Source organism: Neodiprion lecontei, chromosome 2 (assembly GCF_021901455.1).
Source record: "Neodiprion lecontei isolate iyNeoLeco1 chromosome 2, iyNeoLeco1.1, whole genome shotgun sequence".
NCBI classification, from domain to species: Eukaryota; Metazoa; Arthropoda; class Insecta; order Hymenoptera; family Diprionidae; genus Neodiprion; species Neodiprion lecontei.
This window is the reverse complement of record NC_060261.1, coordinates 25,925,270-25,943,140: the sequence shown is the minus strand read 5'-3', so window position 1 is coordinate 25,943,140 and position 17,871 is coordinate 25,925,270. Positions and strand designations below refer to the sequence as shown.

At 34.1% G+C, this 17,871-nt stretch overlaps 2 protein-coding genes and 1 long non-coding RNA gene across 5 annotated transcripts; 1 reads left to right on the top strand and 2 right to left on the bottom strand.

The window, feature by feature from the left end:
- Positions 1–134: 134 nt before the first annotated feature.
- On the bottom strand, positions 135–1,493 carry LOC107218912. Its single transcript, XR_001525578.2, has 3 exons — positions 1,297–1,493; positions 951–1,188; positions 135–851 (listed from the first exon to the last, which is right to left on the bottom strand). It is a non-coding gene; the product is annotated as an uncharacterized LOC107218912 (long non-coding RNA).
- A 147-nt stretch (positions 1,494–1,640) lies between these two features.
- Positions 1,641–13,667, top strand: LOC107218920 (probable ATP-dependent RNA helicase kurz). Of its 3 annotated transcripts, XM_015656961.2 has the most exons (17): positions 1,641–1,917; positions 2,006–2,185; positions 2,253–2,525; positions 3,159–3,746; positions 3,817–4,168; positions 4,256–4,487; positions 5,289–5,493; positions 6,383–6,615; positions 7,188–7,411; positions 7,483–7,728; positions 7,822–8,011; positions 8,116–8,256; positions 9,303–9,506; positions 9,590–9,808; positions 9,958–10,055; positions 12,954–13,036; positions 13,107–13,667. In XM_015656961.2, the coding sequence occupies exons 1-16, from the start codon at positions 1,843–1,845 to the stop codon at positions 13,028–13,030; spliced, it is 3,537 nt and encodes a 1,178-aa protein (XP_015512447.2). In that variant the 5' UTR covers positions 1,641–1,842; the 3' UTR covers positions 13,031–13,036; positions 13,107–13,667. The 3 variants fall into 3 exon arrangements, with proteins under 3 accessions (XP_015512447.2, XP_046586862.1, XP_015512446.2); XM_046730906.1 differs by having other exon boundaries at positions 3,817–4,147; positions 12,954–13,667; XM_015656960.2 differs by having other exon boundaries at positions 12,954–13,667.
- Positions 13,668–13,742: 75 nt separating this feature from the next.
- LOC107218910 (thioredoxin-related transmembrane protein 2 homolog) lies at positions 13,743–15,744 on the bottom strand. Its single transcript, XM_015656951.2, has 5 exons — positions 15,395–15,744; positions 14,836–15,016; positions 14,355–14,541; positions 14,090–14,285; positions 13,743–14,018 (listed from the first exon to the last, which is right to left on the bottom strand). Exons 1-5 carry the CDS (start codon positions 15,536–15,538, stop codon positions 13,920–13,922), a joined length of 807 nt encoding a protein of 268 aa, XP_015512437.1. The 5' UTR covers positions 15,539–15,744; the 3' UTR covers positions 13,743–13,919.
- Between the last annotated feature and the right edge of the window lie 2,127 nt (positions 15,745–17,871).

Genomic DNA, 17,871 nt, shown 5'->3' with positions numbered 1-17,871 from the left:
GGTAACCTATAAATATGTTTGCGTAGACACAGAAACATAAAGTAAGCATCGTACATACACATTTCTTCTATGAATGTAGTGTGAATTTAGTGTAAGACAAAATAAATAAAATAAATGGCAACAAATCAAACAAATTGTATCGAAATTATATATTTAGATAGTTAATCTTCATTACGTAATATCAAAAAAAGTACTTATACTTAAAAAACGTAAACAATGATGTCAAACCTTAATAAAAATCTATATCGGTACATAATACTGTATCGTAAATAACGGTTACATAAAATGTGTCTCTTGTGTAAACATCTGTAGATCTTTTAACTGGCGTACCTATATCGACCTAGACAATTTGAGAATATAAATGAATATGCTAACATATGACAAAAGGCTTATATAAAGAACTGAAAGGGTCAATTCATTGCCTTTATCATATAGAACCATAAATGTTGGTGATTTTGTATATTTTATTTCAATTCATTTTCAAGTTTTGTACAAAACTTAGTAATTGTATAACTCGGAAGTTCAGATTTGGTTATTTATATGTATAGTGAACGTTTATTTCGAATATTAATTGTGTATACTTTGGAAATAGTAAATATAAATATAAAGTAAATGTCAATTTTAACTAACTGTACAATTTGCAGAAAATGCCTGCTCTTGAATTCTGAGTGAACTTCCAATTTATTAAATTAAATGTTTGTACAAATTCATGCGCTAATTTTCCTATCAATACGTTTTTACAGTCTTACCACAAATATCTGCGTTCTTGTTTTCTTTATACGGCGTAGTCGAAGGTCCTTCTTTTAAGAGTACGACATCATCCAATAAAATTCCACTGACGTGTGGTTGGCCTGGAATTTAATTTTTCAATATAAGTAAAATTTTAATGTAAATGCAAAAACAATTGCTTGCATTTGTTTGCAAGAGCCAATGATACTGATTTGTTTTACCTGTTATCGCAATACAGCTTGTTTGAGCCGAAATTTGCAGATCCTTAGACTCTGCATGCAGCTGTTCTTAGCGATAATTACCGTCAACAGGTCCATTCAATGTTGGAACTGCATCACGCGTTAGTAAACATCGTGAATATTTTTCCAGATATACTTTGGCTCAGAGTGTTTGTTACATACACGAAAATCTCGCCGGTTCGGATTCTTGACTTGGATGAACTCAAGCCATTTTTTGCGCCTGTATTATGAAAAATTATGGTGTACATTTGTTTTCATAATATACGAAGATATGTGGGGACCCACAACATTCCCGTGAAAGTGAGGTTATATATTCGGGTTTACTTACAGTTGCTCTGTTTTTGGTAACGCGAAAAACGTCACTTGTTCTTCATTATTTATGCTTTGATTTTTGATATATTTGTTATTGTAACATAATTTGACGTCACAATAAATTGGCATCTTTGGAAAAACGTTCGTTTGTACCCAATGTTTACTTAAAGATTACGGCAACGCGTCATCACACCGACGACACTACATCCCATCTTCACTAACGCTACACATCCGCGTTATATTTTTCCTCTGAGCCACTAGAGGCGCTGCAATAGGGCGATACGGGTACCTTCCACTATATCCCATAGACCTGTATGTAAGACCGTGGTCGACGTCATCGGAAAGAGTACGGAGTTATGTCTCCTCCCCTCCTCTTTCCTGAAATTAGTGCCGTGGATTAGTGGCGTCTGGCGTGGTCTGGCGGTTACCCACGTGGTTGAGAAATAAAAGTAACTAATAACATAACCTAAAATCATGTGTAACTTAACCTAACTTAACCTGAATTTATCAACGTTACCTGTACTGTTGTGTTCAAGTTTTTTAAATCAAATTTTAAATAATCATGGGTAAAAAAGGATACAATTGGAAGGCACGGAAGGTGACGCAAATCGAAATTGACGATACTTTAACCAAAAAGGTACGTACAAATAAAAACCAGTATGACAGTAATGCGAATATTGTTTATAAATGAGCCTCGTTGTTCATCGCTTTTTTTAATGAAACAGATAGCAGTTGACATTGGATCTCAACGTGAGAGTTATGACCAGTGTAATGCTTTGGTTATCCCGAGCCAAAAGAGGAAAACTAAATCCAAAGATAAAAAAATTACCACAACTCGTTTGCTCTCGAAAAAACGTCGTAAAGAATTGGAAAAAGTTGTTGATCGAAAAAGAAAGAAAGCCAATGTAAGATATCGACCATTTATTTACATTCTTTTGGTATAATCACAACATAACTGAATCATTTCATCAGAGGGCAACGCTTTTGGACAAGTTAGCTAAAGTCCAAGTCTCGGAAGAAGAGCTCAAACAGTACACAACACTTGCGGCTGTACAAACGAGAGGCTTAAAGCGCCATTTCAATGAGGTGGACAAGGAGCTCAAGCCAAAACCACTCACGTCTGAGCCTGAAGAGGAACAAATAATCGTGAATGCTATCAGAGGAGCCAAACAAACCAGACTTTCTCTTCTTGGTGCAGATGGAAAACAAAATACGCAGTTTGATCCCAACATCGTCGGCTTTGATGTAGAGATAAATTTGTTGCTACCAATTGACTTATATACCTTTTAAGATAAATGGGTTACTTCATCCGAATCAAAAGTTAGGAAAAGAGGATAAACTGTTGATAAAATCTCTAGCAGTGTTATCTGAGTCAATGATAATGAACAGAAATGAAATAATATTCCTATGCTGTATTAGAAGCTGAGCAAATCTGTATACCACAAGACAAAATATCAACAATTTAAGCAAAGGTTTTGGAATTAGATGCTTCAAAATGCTCAAACTTCCCGGTTGTCATCGAATTCTAATGTATTTGACTCAATTTTCTCACTGATCATCTGAAACATTCAAGAAACCTTATGTTATAATACAGTTACTATGCACGAATCTAGTTATTGGTGAAGATTTTTTATATGTTGCTTGCACAAACTTATTTTTATCCACTCCGAAGATAACAAAACAAGCCCAAAACCATTAGAACCGGATAAAAAAAACTGGACTAGAATCATTTTGCTATCTACCTATGAATCTACCTTTTGATTTATACTGTTTGTAAATGTGACTGAACAGCTGAAACAGCTTCAAAATTAGAACTGAAAAAAAATTTTAGAACTGTAATGAGACTTTTGCCTCTTAATGTATCGATTATTTTTTCAGGAATCTAGTGATGATGAAACCAAAAGTGAAGACGACTTTGAGCAGCCGAGCAGCATAGTTAAACCTGCCGAAGAAAGTGTAAATGCCAAAATTCAACGAGTAAAAAATGATGTTACGGTAAATAAACCACATACAACATCAGATAAAAACCGAGATAAAATTCGCACCGACAAAGTTGCATTGAACAATGTTGACCCAGTGCAGCGAAAACCAGCTGTCTTTGTAATGTTGGATCGCAAGCCAGAAATTCAGACTGCACGGCTGAAGCTTCCCATTTTAGCGGAAGAGCAGTCAATCATGGAAACAATCAATGACAATCCTGTGGTGATTGTTGCTGGTGAAACGGGAAGTGGTAAAACGACCCAAGTGCCACAATTCTTGTATGAAGCTGGCTATGCAAAAGAGAAAATGATCGGTGTCACAGAGCCAAGACGAGTCGCAGCAATTTCTATGAGCAAACGTGTCGCAGAGGAAATGAATCTGTCATCTAAAGAAGTGTCGTATCTCATTAGATTCGAAGGCAACACTACTTCTGATACCAAAATTAAATTCATGACCGACGGTGTATTGCTAAAGGAAATTCAAAGCGTACGTGGGTATTTTCTTGATACAAACAATCAGATGGACTTGAGATAATCTTGTTTTCAATACCGTTTAGGACTTTCTTCTCAACAAATATTCGGTTATTATTTTGGATGAAGCACACGAACGAAGTGTCTACACAGATATCTTGATTGGTTTATTGTCGCGAATCGTTCCTTTGCGAAATAAAAGGAAATCTCCATTGAAATTAATTGTAATGTCTGCAACATTGCGCATCGAAGATTTCACAGAAAATCCTAAACTCTTCAAAGTCAAACCACCAGTCATCAAAGTTGAATCAAGGCAGTTTCCTGTTACTATACATTTCAATAAAAGGACTAGTCAAAATTACGTGAAGGATGCTTTGTACAAGGCAGTAAAGATTCATACTCAGCTGCCGGATGGAGGTATTCTTATATTCTTAACAGGTGCGATTTTTTGTGCAATATTTTTTCACACTTGACAAATTTCACATCTATTTACTTATGTGGAAAACGTTTGCTTCACTTTTCTAGGGCAGCAGGAAGTAAACACAATAGTGCGCAAACTACGTAAAGCGTTTCCTTTAAGAAACAAAAAATTCATGCTCAAAAAACAAGAAGCAAAAGAAATCCAACAAGAGAAAGAACCTAGCAGCAACAACAGCGAGTCAGACGAGGGTTTGGATATGGATCGAGTGGTAAAAAATGCCAGGAAACATAGAAAAAAGCTGAAGGAGGTCAAACTCCCTGAACTTAATCTTGATAAGTAGGTGCATTGTTAGGCAATAAGATTGGTGCAGTCTTAGACTGTCTGAAAAAGGTTTCAAAAATATATTGAAATTGCATATTTTGTCCTACAAATGTCCTATAATTTCGTAAAATTCGAAAGAATCATAAGTTCGCTGCATAATTAAAGATTAGATTTTGCATGCAGAAGCTAAGATATCGATGAAGTTGAATGATTTGAATTAACTGAATGAAGTCATTAGTAGATTTGTGAGTGAAATACCGGCATTAGGAAGTTTTTTATAAAGCGACAATTGAAAAATTTTGTGTCATATATTTATCGCCAATGTGATTTTTTTTCTCAATTTCATTTGGATGATTGAAGTTATTGTACTGTTTGAAGTTTGGTCAATGAAAAATGACGGAAATGATAGAAAAATTCCGTTTCTAAAAAAATATTTCATGCAAATTGAGAAACAGTTGTACAACAATCATCAATTTTCCCTGCAAATTCAGATATTTGCCTGTTTCGTAATTAAAGGTGGTCATAAGATTCGAGAAATGACACATCAGATCCCCGACAAATACTTAATTGTCTTACCAGTCATGTAATTTCTTTGGAAATCAAAATCTTGTAGAGAAATACTTGTTTCATCTAAATTCATTTAGTTGTTTTAAAAAATTCTTTTTCCATCTGCTTTTTCATATAATTATTGTAATGGTATCTTATAAATGTGGCAAAATTTTTCTGAATCTTTCTTCATGGTCTAGTGAAAGGAAGTGCAATATACTTCCAATTGCCTCACTGCTTGGATTCATATTTCTTATAACCACATTTCAGTTATGCTGTAATGCCTCCAGATGATACTGAGGGTGATCTACTCGATACAGTAGAAAATCGGGATGCAGAAGACAAAGAAGAAGAAGAAGATGATGATGATGATGATGAAGAAGAAGATTTACAAAATCTTATGGGACTGTCGTGCACACAGCCAATGTGGGTGTTACCACTGTATTCGCTTCTTCCGAGTTACAAACAAGCAAAGGTGCGTCGATGCATTTCGAGTTTTTGTCCTATATGGGCCGATCCAGTAACTTTCGGTCTGATTTTTAGGGTGAAAATTTCGATTTCGATGCAATTTGAATATGTTATTGGGTACACTAAGGTGTAAAAATCGTTTAATTTTCAGGCTTTTAACTTTCAAATCCTTCAGTTTTCTTTATTACAAGAAACACATTGACCAACTTCATCACGTTTTTGAAACAAACCGTTGTCTTCGAATTAAAATTTTTAGTCCTGTATGTTATAAGGACCGAAAATGAATTTTCTTTTTTTTCTTGTATATTCCGTCATAATTGAAATTATATGAATATTTCAGGGATCTCAAATTTTCTGAATATATTCTATATCTCTGTAATATTTATACCGGTTCTATTATGAGTCTTTTTATTTTACTCTGAAGGTTTCAAGATGTCCCTACTACAAAAAGTTAACTTTTTGATATATAATTAAAAACAATCTATTTGCTAGGCCTTTGCATATAGGAGACTGAATATGTCGAAAAAATCGTGTTAGTTCGACAGTTGAAGATATACGTGACAATATACCTATTTCATAATCGGAAAGATCAGAATTGTGTGTACAAAACATTCATTAGATGACATAAAAACTGAGAAATTCGAAGATGAATGTTCAGTTCGAAACTATAAAAAATTTATCAATGAGTTTTTCATAAACGGGAAAACCTGAAAGCCCGAAAATTGGAGCATTTTTATATCTAAATGCTCACTACACGTATTTAAGTTTGAGGCAAATCAAAATTTTGACCGTGAAAAGTTGGCTGAAAGTTTGTTTACAAGCAGCAAGATTCCGTTTCCAATTCAAATTCCTCAACATTTTTCGCACGTCACCCTGAAAATATTTTCCTTTGTTAGGTATTTGATCCACCACCTGAAGGCTGTCGATTATGTGTTGTATCGACAAATGTTGCAGAAACTTCCCTCACAATTCCGAATGTAAAATACGTTGTGGATAGCGGCCGCTGCAAGACCAGATTATATGACAAAGTGACGGGTGTTAACGCGTTCCAAGTATGTTACACTAGTAAAGCAGCTGCTAATCAGCGGGCTGGACGAGCAGGTAGAACTGGACCGGGACATTGTTACAGGTTGAAAATAAACACTGAATTGTCTGTATCGTCTGAATCGAAAGTACATTAAAAGCCTGCTTAAAAAGATTCTAACAATATCTTTGCGCCAATGATGGTCAAATAGATCTTTGGTGTTTCATGTTTGTTTCTAACGTTTTCATGCTTATTTTGTTCACCATAGATATTCAGAGATCGCCTATACAAATTTTTACAAGCAGTTATCTTCAGAGTAAATTTTTATGCAAATTTTCGGGATCTGGTCAACGAGTAAAATTGGATAGAAACGCCTAAGTTTAAAAATCATTTTGAACATTCTCATTACCAAAGCTTTTCTCAAATTATTGCCATTTTATCTTGTGTTATTCAAATTTACTCTGACTTATTTCTGTTTCATGTTAAGCATGTCGTTTTATTCGTTTTCATCGTCGTTCAGTGCATATAACATAGTTGAAGATTTGACAAACAGTTTTTTTCTTTTCCTAACTTTCCAATCCGACATCACAGTCTATTGAATTATGAATAGAAGAGTCATTCGACACAGACTGTTCGCTGTCCAATTAATGAAAAAATAATGTTGTGTCTTGTTGTAGATTATATTCATCAGCGGTTTTTAATGACCAGTTTGAGCAATTTTCTATGCCTGAAATACAGAGGAAACCGGTAGATGACTTGTTATTGCAAATGAAAGTCATGAATATTGATAAAGTCGTCAATTTTCCATTCCCATCATCACCAGATGTGTTACAATTGAAATCTGCTGAAAAACGTCTCTGCATTCTCGGAGCTCTAGATCAATCTAAACCTGGCAAAGAGAGTGAGTGGCTACACAAGAGGATGCGGTTTGTGCAATGAAATCTATATAAATCTACAATTTCTATTTGACAGATGAATATTGTGCCAAAGTAACGCCACTTGGCTACAGCATAGCAGCGTTCCCAGTGGCACCTCGATTTGGTAAAATGCTGGCGCTATCACAGCAGCACGATCTGTTACAATACACAGTTTGCTTGGTGGCTGCTTTGTCTGTGCAAGAAGTGTTGATTGAATCAAATCCAATTCAAGGCGTTACTAAGAATCAGTGGAATCAAACACGTCGAACTTGGGCAGGAACTGGGAACAGTTTACTTCTGGGTTGGTTTAAAATAACAACGTCTCATCTAAAGACAGGTTCAAAAATCTGGCATTGAATAATACTCGTAATTTTACTGTAATTTTCTTGCTCAGGGGATGCGATGGTCTTAGTTCGAGCCGTTGGTGCTGCAGAATATGCTGGGTCAAAAGGGACGATAGTCAAGTTTTGCGAAGAAAATGGACTACGATACAAGGCTGTGACAGAAATTAGAAAACTCAGGCAACAACTGACCAATGAAATAGTCCTAAATATACCAGATTTGGATTTGAATGTCAATCCAAGGTAAACATTCACGTTTGTCTAAAAATTAATCAGAAATATGTTACAGTTGAACTCAATTGCGAGTATTAAATTCAAAATTCAACTCATTTTAACGTTTGATACAGAATGAATCCTCCAACGGATACACAAGCCAAATTACTTAGGCAAATTCTACTTTCTGGTATGGCAAATCAAGTCGCACGCAAAGTTTCTCCAGATGAAGTTGAGGAAGATCACGACAAAGTAAAGTGGAAATATGCATACAGGTATGCTCGACGTTTGCTTGACTTGTGATATTATGTTCCATTTCGGTGTTTACATTTGGAAACATATTTCTTTTCGCACCGACCTGGAAAACATGGCAATAAAAAAAACTTCCCCCAGTGATATTCCTTGAATCTCATTTTTAACGGTGGCTTTCAAAATTGGAAAATCTATCTTTTTAATAAAACAAGGTAAATTATATTTCTGTTTTCAAAGTTACCATTCAGCCACATTTAATTAACAATACGAAATTGATTCAAAAGCATTTTATGATGAAGTACATTTTTGCCGAAATAGTCGTTAGAATTTTTGTCGTAAGGTCAACGGTTCAGTCACTAAGAATATTTAAAGATTAATATTTACACAAATCTCAATTACAAAAGTAAAATAACTTGTCAATTGTTGCAGCTATGTACTTCACTCTGCAGACATGATTATGAACAATTGCATTGCCTACTAATTCGTAATTTGAATTTTTATCATAAAGTCTATAGTTTAGCCACTAATGATGTTCAAAAATGAATTATTACATATAATTGATTTTTTGGAGACTTATAACTTTAAAACCAGTCAGGCTGGAAATTTTGGTCAGCAGCTGGATTGATAGAGAATTAATTTTCACTATAATGCCTACAGGATCAAATTTGTATTATTAAATGCGCCTGAATGGTATTGAATTGAAAAATAATTACATGTACCCCACATTAATGAGATGAGAAAAGTTTGCATTCCGAAAGTGATCTTTTTAATTTGCATCCAGAATATATCCTTCTATAAAGATCTGTACAGCAAATTGTTCAGGTCAGAATGAAAAGAAATATGTTCCCTTCAGACGAAACAGCCTCATATTCTATTAGAAATTGTATTTGGACAGAATTTGATGAGAAATTTATTTGTTTAATTATTTATTCATAAAAGTCCACATGTTAGAACTGCAAAACACGAGTCATTACATAAGGGAAAGAATATTACTCGGGTGACGATAACAATCTATAGAATATATAATAAAACTTGATGCAAGCTGAGAAACATTGAAACCTCATTTCAGATGTTTGGAAATGGAAGATCCAGTGTTCATGCACTCTTCGTCTGTTCTAAAAAAAACTTACCCTGAATGGGTAGTTTATCAGGAGGTTTATGAAACTAATAAAATATACATGCGAGGCATTACTGCCATTCAGCCAGAATGGTTACCAAAATTTGCCACATCCTTATGCCAACTGAGCGAACCTGTGAGCGACCCGCCGCCTAGGTGAGGTCAATTTCTTATTCACTTGGCAGATTGATCTTTCAACTTCCATTCAGTTTCTCAAATTTTGCATTTCGCAATCTCAGGTACGATTCAAGAACGGGAAAGGTGATGTGCCATGTAACAGGGACATTCGGTCGAGGTGGATGGCAACTGCCGCTGATTGAAGTAGAGTATCCAAATTCCCTGGAAGGTATCAAGTGGTTTGCCCGATTTTTTTTGGAAGGTCAAGTTTGCCCGGCATTGGAACGATTTGCTTCCTTGCTACTTTCTACACCTGGCACAATGAACAAGACATGGGCAAAGTGAGTTGATATTTTGATTCAGTGTAACAGAAATTGCTTGGCTAATAAAATAAGTTTCCTCTCCTGTAATCCGAACACTAAAAATTTAGTAGGTATAATATCTGCTTTGGAAAATTGATGTGGAATATTAATTTATCAATTATCAATAGATTACTCCCGCGAACTGAAGCAATCACAAAAGCGCTAATGGCTAATCAAGTTTCGTCAAAAGATCAACTGTATCACATTTGGAAAACGGATTCGAAATGTAAGTACTCCTTGTGGCAGTGTTGAGAAATATATATACATATATATTTTTTATATGTATATAAAAAAAAAAAAAAAAAAAAGAACAAATAAACAAACAAACAATAGAAAATGCATTCATTGGAAGACAGAACAACTTAATAAATTTTTATACGAATGTTATGTGTATTTACTAATCAGTTGTACACTTTTGTTGCAAGAGACGTGAATAATATTTGTCATCCAAATTTAACAGTAGAAGATCTTTTCACTACATTATGCTAGTCAAATGTTTTTATTGCTGTCTCACATTTTTCCAATCTATGTTTAAGAATTGTTCAATTGTAAAGTGATATACCAGCATTTGCCATATTTACAAATTCGTCATTGGCAGAAATTTTAGACAAAACGTAGTTTTGGGACAGATAAATATCTGTTCTTCTGTTAATTATTGGTTTTCGATAGTCCCCGTGAATTTTTTCATGTGATCATTTTTGCTCAATTCGTCAGCTGGCCCTGGTCTTTGCCACGATTACTGAGCTGCATTCCATATCGCAGCTTCCATTACTGTAACCATCTTGTACTGGCTGTGAATGATTGTTTGGGAGCTAATTTTTTCTTGAAATCAAGTGCCTTTGATTGAATCATCGGACCAGTAATGAAAACCCCGATCTGCAACTTTTGTGTAAATCAGATACAGACAGCCTTGTAAAGATTGTTACTTACAGCCATTTGCATTTTGCACGTTTTTTTCAAATTCTCTTCATCCTTAGATCCATTCGTCTGCCAGTGTTGTGTTTTGTTCCTGTACCTTATACGTCCTCGGATTGTGTTCTCATTCTTATTTTTTTTCTTATGTGAACAACGCTAGAAAATTTTTCCCTGCAAATGGTGGTAATTCAGTCACAGAAATATTATTTGCTAGCGTTATTGTTTGGTAAAACAAAAAAAATATCGTGGATATTTGGGTTTGATATAGCATGTACAATTTTATCAAGTGCGACTTTTTCGAGTTAAAGATGCCTGGCGAAAATATTTAAGTAACTGTCAGATATCTGAAAAAATTCTCTGGAAATTTTATTTTTATAGAATACGTGTGGAGTTTTGCAGAAAAATTTTATGAGGTTTTTTAGAGAACTTTCTCTGAGTTTTGCCCTAAAAATTAATGAATATCACTAAAATTCGCGGAGTATTTCTTGTAGACCCCAAATTTTATTCTCCAGATCGACTCCTCGTATATCAACAATGTTGAATTTTTCTGAATATTTTTGCACTTTGTAAAATTTCTCCGTCAGTTTCTGCAACTGTTCAACACAAAGTCTATTCATTTTTCATTTAAAAATATGTATATGTTTTGTATGGAAATTTTTGCAAATTTTTCACACTTGTGCAAACCGTAAGAACACATGAGATTGTCTGATAATGTTCCATAGTCGCGTGTTCCACATGCTCTTCTAACTAAAAGCAAACTGAAAATGACCCTTCGATTGGTTGAACGAATTTGTTTAGTCGATATGCAATTACATCGGAAAACTGCACAAGTTCTCAGAAGCTTGAAGAATAATTTGAAAAAATTCAGATAAACCTGTTGAAATTTGACAGAGAAATGTAGTATTTGGGTTACAGATGATAGTCCGTCAGAATCTCAATATTGTGAAACAATTTGCAGAGACTACTAGACAATTGTGGAGAAAAAGTACTTTAAGATTTAGAAAAATTTAGAAAAACTTAGCAGAGATATGCGTTCATTCCGAATGAGATTATTCGTATTTGAATAACATCAATCGTTTCTTGAGAAAAATTACAAAGTTGTAGAAAAAATAAGGAAAAACATTTACAGCAATTGTGGAAATTGACAGAGAATCACATCCTTGCAGTATGAATTTGGTTTAGCAAAGTTCAAAGTGTTTGGAGATTTTTGGGCACATTTCACAGAATTTCATAGGTATTCTGAGAAATTTATGCCAAGAAGTACAAGAAAATTTAAAGAATGTTTTGCGGACCATCTGCTGAGTGAAATTTTTTTTTTAAATTTTACAATTTCACCACATTGTCTGGATTTCTCTTCATTTCATCAAATATTTGAGAATCTTTGAAAATGTGTACAGTTTGGTAGAGAAATGTTACAGATTTTAGCAGATAATCTTCAATCATTGTAATTATGTAATTTAAAGCATATAACAATCCCAACTTTATTTTTGATAGTCTCAGATAATGAAGTGTGTCTGTGTAAAAATCTGCTTCGTTTGCTGCAGTTGTTGCGTTTTTACCAAAAATTTTCGTGAGATATTTTTTTTTGCAGTAAATATACAGAAATAATTGTTTATTATTTTGATGTACAGCAAGACTCGCTTGCATTTAACAGATATTTTGCTGGCCGCGTTTACTAAGAATGATTTTCTTGAAATTTTATAGCATCTCAGAACACACCTTGTTCTAATATTGCTAGAACTGCACTGCAACCATTGCTATCTTTCTGCTGTACAATTTACACACGTGTTATCTGGGGTACAAAAATTATGTATTGGCCAAAAGATGACTGCCAAAGAGTTGATCACTCATCAATTTCATGTATACCTAATTTTAAGGCTACAGTGAGTGCAGAAGATTTCAGATGATTTCAAAAGATTACAAGAGATTTCAGAGAATTTTAAAAATTTTTAGATGAATACAAAAGATTTCAGACGATTTTATGGGATTTATAAAGATTTTGGAGAATTGCAAATAATTTCAAAAGATTTCAAAAGATTTCATAAGACGTCAAGGATCCTATACGACGATTTCTAAAGATTCCAAAAGATTGCAAATGATTTCAAGAGATTTCAGAAGATTTCAAAGATTTCACGAGTGATTAACCCCTCGACGACCGGTATATCTGTGAATTCATCAACCAAAATTAAATTTTTGAAATGTGTTTCAGTTCTTCTGAATGCATACCAAAAGTGGTTGCCAGAATCGGCGCAGAATGAAGTTGCAATACTTTGGCCACCGTTATAGGATATGGTACGGAGATATGCAATCAAAAGGATTATAACCATTGCTTTGCCAGTGTTATAACTGGAATCTGTTGCAGATGCAGGGTGCTATCATAATAATATGATATATACTGAAGATTATTTGTAAGATACACTCAAAATTATTCCGTAAGTAATTATTTATTGTATGTAATCACAATTTTAGAATCAGATGTAGTGAATCACAATTCACTTACTACAAGCTAATTCAATTTTATGGTAATGTGAATACCACGAAATTTTCCGTCGATGAACTTGAATAAACCTAATGACTACACTGTTTCTCTGTATTCATCATTCTTTGATATAATAAATAAGCAATAAATTTATTGAAACTATTTCTTCTCAATTCTATTTTTCTAGCTACATCCCTACGCTATCTAATAATAATAATTTGTGAATTGTTGGCAGTATCATAGCTAATTTCACACAATATACTCTTATCCAAAATAATAATTAATAGAACATGTTGATTCCACAAAGCACAGTAAATTTATAGCAAAGTAATGTAAATACTATTTGTTGAGAGGTATTGCCTGCTTCTTCTATTTATCTGTATAACTCTATGTAAATATTTTATTTACATATTTTATTCGTGTATTACACACGTTTGTAGAATGCCAGTAACGCAAAAAGGACAATCAAGAGCGAAATTCTCTGACTATTCGTTCAATTATGAGTTTTTTGTCACATCATATCATCTCACATAGTTATACAGTAACAAGTACAGTATTGCATTGCATAAAAAAGAAAATCCTACGAAGTGCACACACGAAGTCATCTTGCATAATGCAGCTTGTACATATCAAGAAATTAATCAACAGATAATAAGCTGTTATAGATAGCTGTCTGAGTTGATTGAAAATAATAGATTATTCTTCTTTCAGCAGTTTCTTGTCTCTTTTTTTCAATGGATTATTTTTACATTCTTTGTAAATGTTGTTCAGATCAAACGCTGCTTTGATGTTGTCCTGCCAATTGGATAAACATCAATTTAATACGTTATCAAATATAAAATAAACTTAATAAAAATTGTACTTACAGCAGAAAAAAGAAACTTTTGCAGTTTCCCCCTGTGATCAGCATGAGGGCGTCTTTGTACTTCCTTGCCTTCTTTGAAAAGTATTAGAGTGGGCAACTGCCGGCTCATGCTAGAGTCACTGATGTTATATTTTGCTCCTGCATCTGGATATCTGCCAATGTCAACTTTACCGAATTTCAAATTGTCCAAAGCATACCTGTGATATAAATTTTGTATCATTGACCCAACTTAGATTAGCAACAAGTGACGTTACGAAAATACCAACTCTGCAGATAATTGTGAAAATGTTGGAGCAAAGTTCACGCAAGCTGGATTCCACACTGTGTAAAATGCAACCAGCCAAATGATCCTGTTATCTCTTTGAAGTTCATCTTGGAGTCCAGAAGCTGCACGCAAATATACAACGTTTTCAGGACCTTGGTAAGTGGGCTCTGGTAATACAAGTCCGCACACTTAAACAAAAAGATTATGTCAAGCAAAATATATTCTAATGTATACAACGTGTCTCATTTCAATCTTTAAAGCAAATTAATTCAACAGAGAATTTTTTGGACAATGTTAGATAGAATATTGACAATATTATTAATACATTGAATATTTCTGGGCAGTAAAATCATCGAAATAGAAATGCTTTGAATGTTATTTATCCTTGTTCAGTTTAATCAAATTTTCACACCATAGATTTTCTGCCAAGTTCACGTGTTGCGAAAGTAATCGAAAGAGATTTTGCACTAATAAATACTTACAAATGAATATTATTCCAAAGATTATTCCCATTCGCACATCGGCGTGGAGCCAGAGAATCAAATTGGCGATTTTTGTATAGATAAAACTGGCTGATAGATAATTTATCATGGTAACACTGCCTGCCTTGCGGGTTCTGATCATTATTACGATCATCAGAAAAAACAGGATCTCGGTTTCTCGCTGGAACATTAAAAGTTAGTGTTGTACCGACGTTTTATTACTGCGTACGGAATAAATAGGAACAATTAAGGCTCTTAGTATTTGTAGAGTTAATCATGTCTTTGTCTCAACAGACATTAATTCCATGAGTCGAGAATAAATTACCGCACAAACACATCTGTCAGTGTAGATTCATATTCTTTGCCTACACAATGGGAAATGGGTTTAACTACCGTTGGTTAGGTAAAGGGTACTCTTAATCATCTTATTAATGGAGCATATACTAAAATTTCTTTTTTACTTCCAAGTTTTTTGCATCACTTGCAGTATTGCAAAATGAATAACTTAAAACAGGAATTATTCACGTTAGGCCAATTTCAATTAATTTACGACACATACCCCACTTAATTCACACTCGGATTGTAGAAATAAGTAATTGCACAAGACGGGTAAGCGCTTAGCAACGATGTAAGAAAGACTGATGATTATATTGACTAGGTAATACGGTTTTATTAACAAAAACAGGTCCTTTTTGAACGACATTATTCAATTGATTTCTTGCGTCTGAATAGGTTATGTGGTCTTATCCGCAGATATTACAGGGTTTTTTTTTCATCAACTTGGGCCGTGGGCGACGTTAAGCCCGGGTCTACGGCACGAAAATCGTATCTAGCTTGTGGCTTGTGTATTCAAGTTTGCGCAGAGTTTGAAATTCGGGCCTGCGCATCGTGGATTCGTACCGTTCGTGTTCATCGGCTTTTAACCACGGTCTTACATACAGGTCTGGCAACGAAGCCAATTTTCTACAGAGCGACGTGGTTCTCTTCTTGTCCGTGGTTTTTAGTGTTTGAAATAGCCATGTCGTGGCGCTGCTCTCTAGAGATGTACGTGGGGTAAGGATGAAAATGTGCGACCGAAATTATATTTGAAATGAAGCATATAACCACGGAGTATAGATACAAGGAGTCTGAACGGTATCGGGGTTTTCATAGTATTAATGTACGCAATAATAAACCTAAATCATAGTTCTCTTTTCTGCCACTGGCTGCGCAAGTACTCAGGACGTACCGTTGTTATTATTATTATTACACGTAAACATACACCATATACTAGCTCGCGAATGTTAAAATTAATTAAATTAAATATAAAATAAAAATTTATCTATTTAAAATTAATTTTAAGAAAACAATGGGTAGGTGTTGTGCTGTTCATGGTTGCTTAGTGGCCGAAAGGCAAGTGAGAATGCAGAGAAAGTATTCAAAGCACCAAAAGTGAGTAACCTCAAAATAATATTGAAAATTTGTGTTATTAACAAATAATTCTAAAATTTATGTAGTTTTCTAATATTTGAAAAATATTTTTATTTATGTGCTTAAATATAAAAATATATATTACTTTTAAGGATGTTGAATTGCGTAGTAAATGGAGCTCAGCTTTGGGACAAGAATTAAAAGCTAGCAGTTTTATTTGCGAATTACACTTTAATCCAGAGAATGTGATTAAAACTGATCGAGAGATTTTAAAAGATGGTAGTGTATATGTGTATGAATACCAGAAAGTTCATTTGAGGAAGAAAGCTGAGCCAAAATCACATACTAATGACGACAATGAAAACAATTGTAGCTTGCTAATAAATAATGATTCTTCAACAATCTCTGATATAAATGACGATACGACAAGAAATATATCAATTTTTGTTGGCTGTGACGAGCATAAAAAAGAATTAACAAAAAAAATAATTAACAATTTCATAATAATGCGGGGGCATTTTCTAGTCAAATGTTTTAATAAAAGTGCTACGGAGAGAAAAGTTAAATGTAAATCCTAAAACTTTGTATTTAATTCCACATTTCTCAGAATATTTTTTTCCAGAGAGGTGTCAATAGCAACAAGACTTCCCGCGTAAGAATTTAAACGAGTGCTTCTTAAAAAGTGGCGCACTCTACCGGCAAAAAAATCTGTCCCCTAAATTACGACCATTCGTTTAACATTACGTTCAGACTCCTTGTATCTATACTTCGTGCATATAACCTAAAATCAGCGCGTGCATTATACTCACGGTCTTACATACGCGTGAAACGCTGTTGCGTTTAAAAAAAAAAGATGGTTAAACCATGTGCGGTACCACGGTGTAAAAAATTATCGAAATTGGTTGACTAATAAAAACAACACCATTTCTTTAAACAACATACGTTTATTTCATTTATTACCTTCGTAGATTTATTATTCACACATACATATGATATTTATATCTTTTTTTCCTTAAAATGAACGAGATTGATATAGATAATTTGTTTACATTTTTTTCTAACATTTAAGTTATAGCCCCGCTTGGGGTTTAATCAAGCTTGGTGGTTTATTCGGTTAGGTCACCGCCTGAATTAATTCAAACGCAAGCGATACAAGAATTCCATAACTTGATAAGTAAATCATAAATTTCAATAATGACGGCTGAAAATAGGAAACGGAGATGATACTCTTTGCCTCTAGTCTCCATACATATATCATCCATAATAATTATATCATACTAATATTTATATTAACTACTTTCATTCATAACGATTCATTACTTGCAATAACAATAATAATATTATTGTTATTAGGTTGCATTGCGCACGCGTTGATTATCCATCCCTCGATCACAACGCCGACCTGGCGGCCACAAAGTGAGATAAATAACCGGCCGTGAAATCAACCACACCCACTACCTTCGTTGCCAGACCTGTATGTAAGACCGTGACTAAGGGCGTGTTCGGAAATTGACTAAAAGTACTGTCAGTATTGAAAATCGACAGTATACGTCACTTGGACTATACCATTTTCAGTACTGACAGTATTTTCAGTCAATTTCCGAACACGCCCTAAGTAGGCCTCTC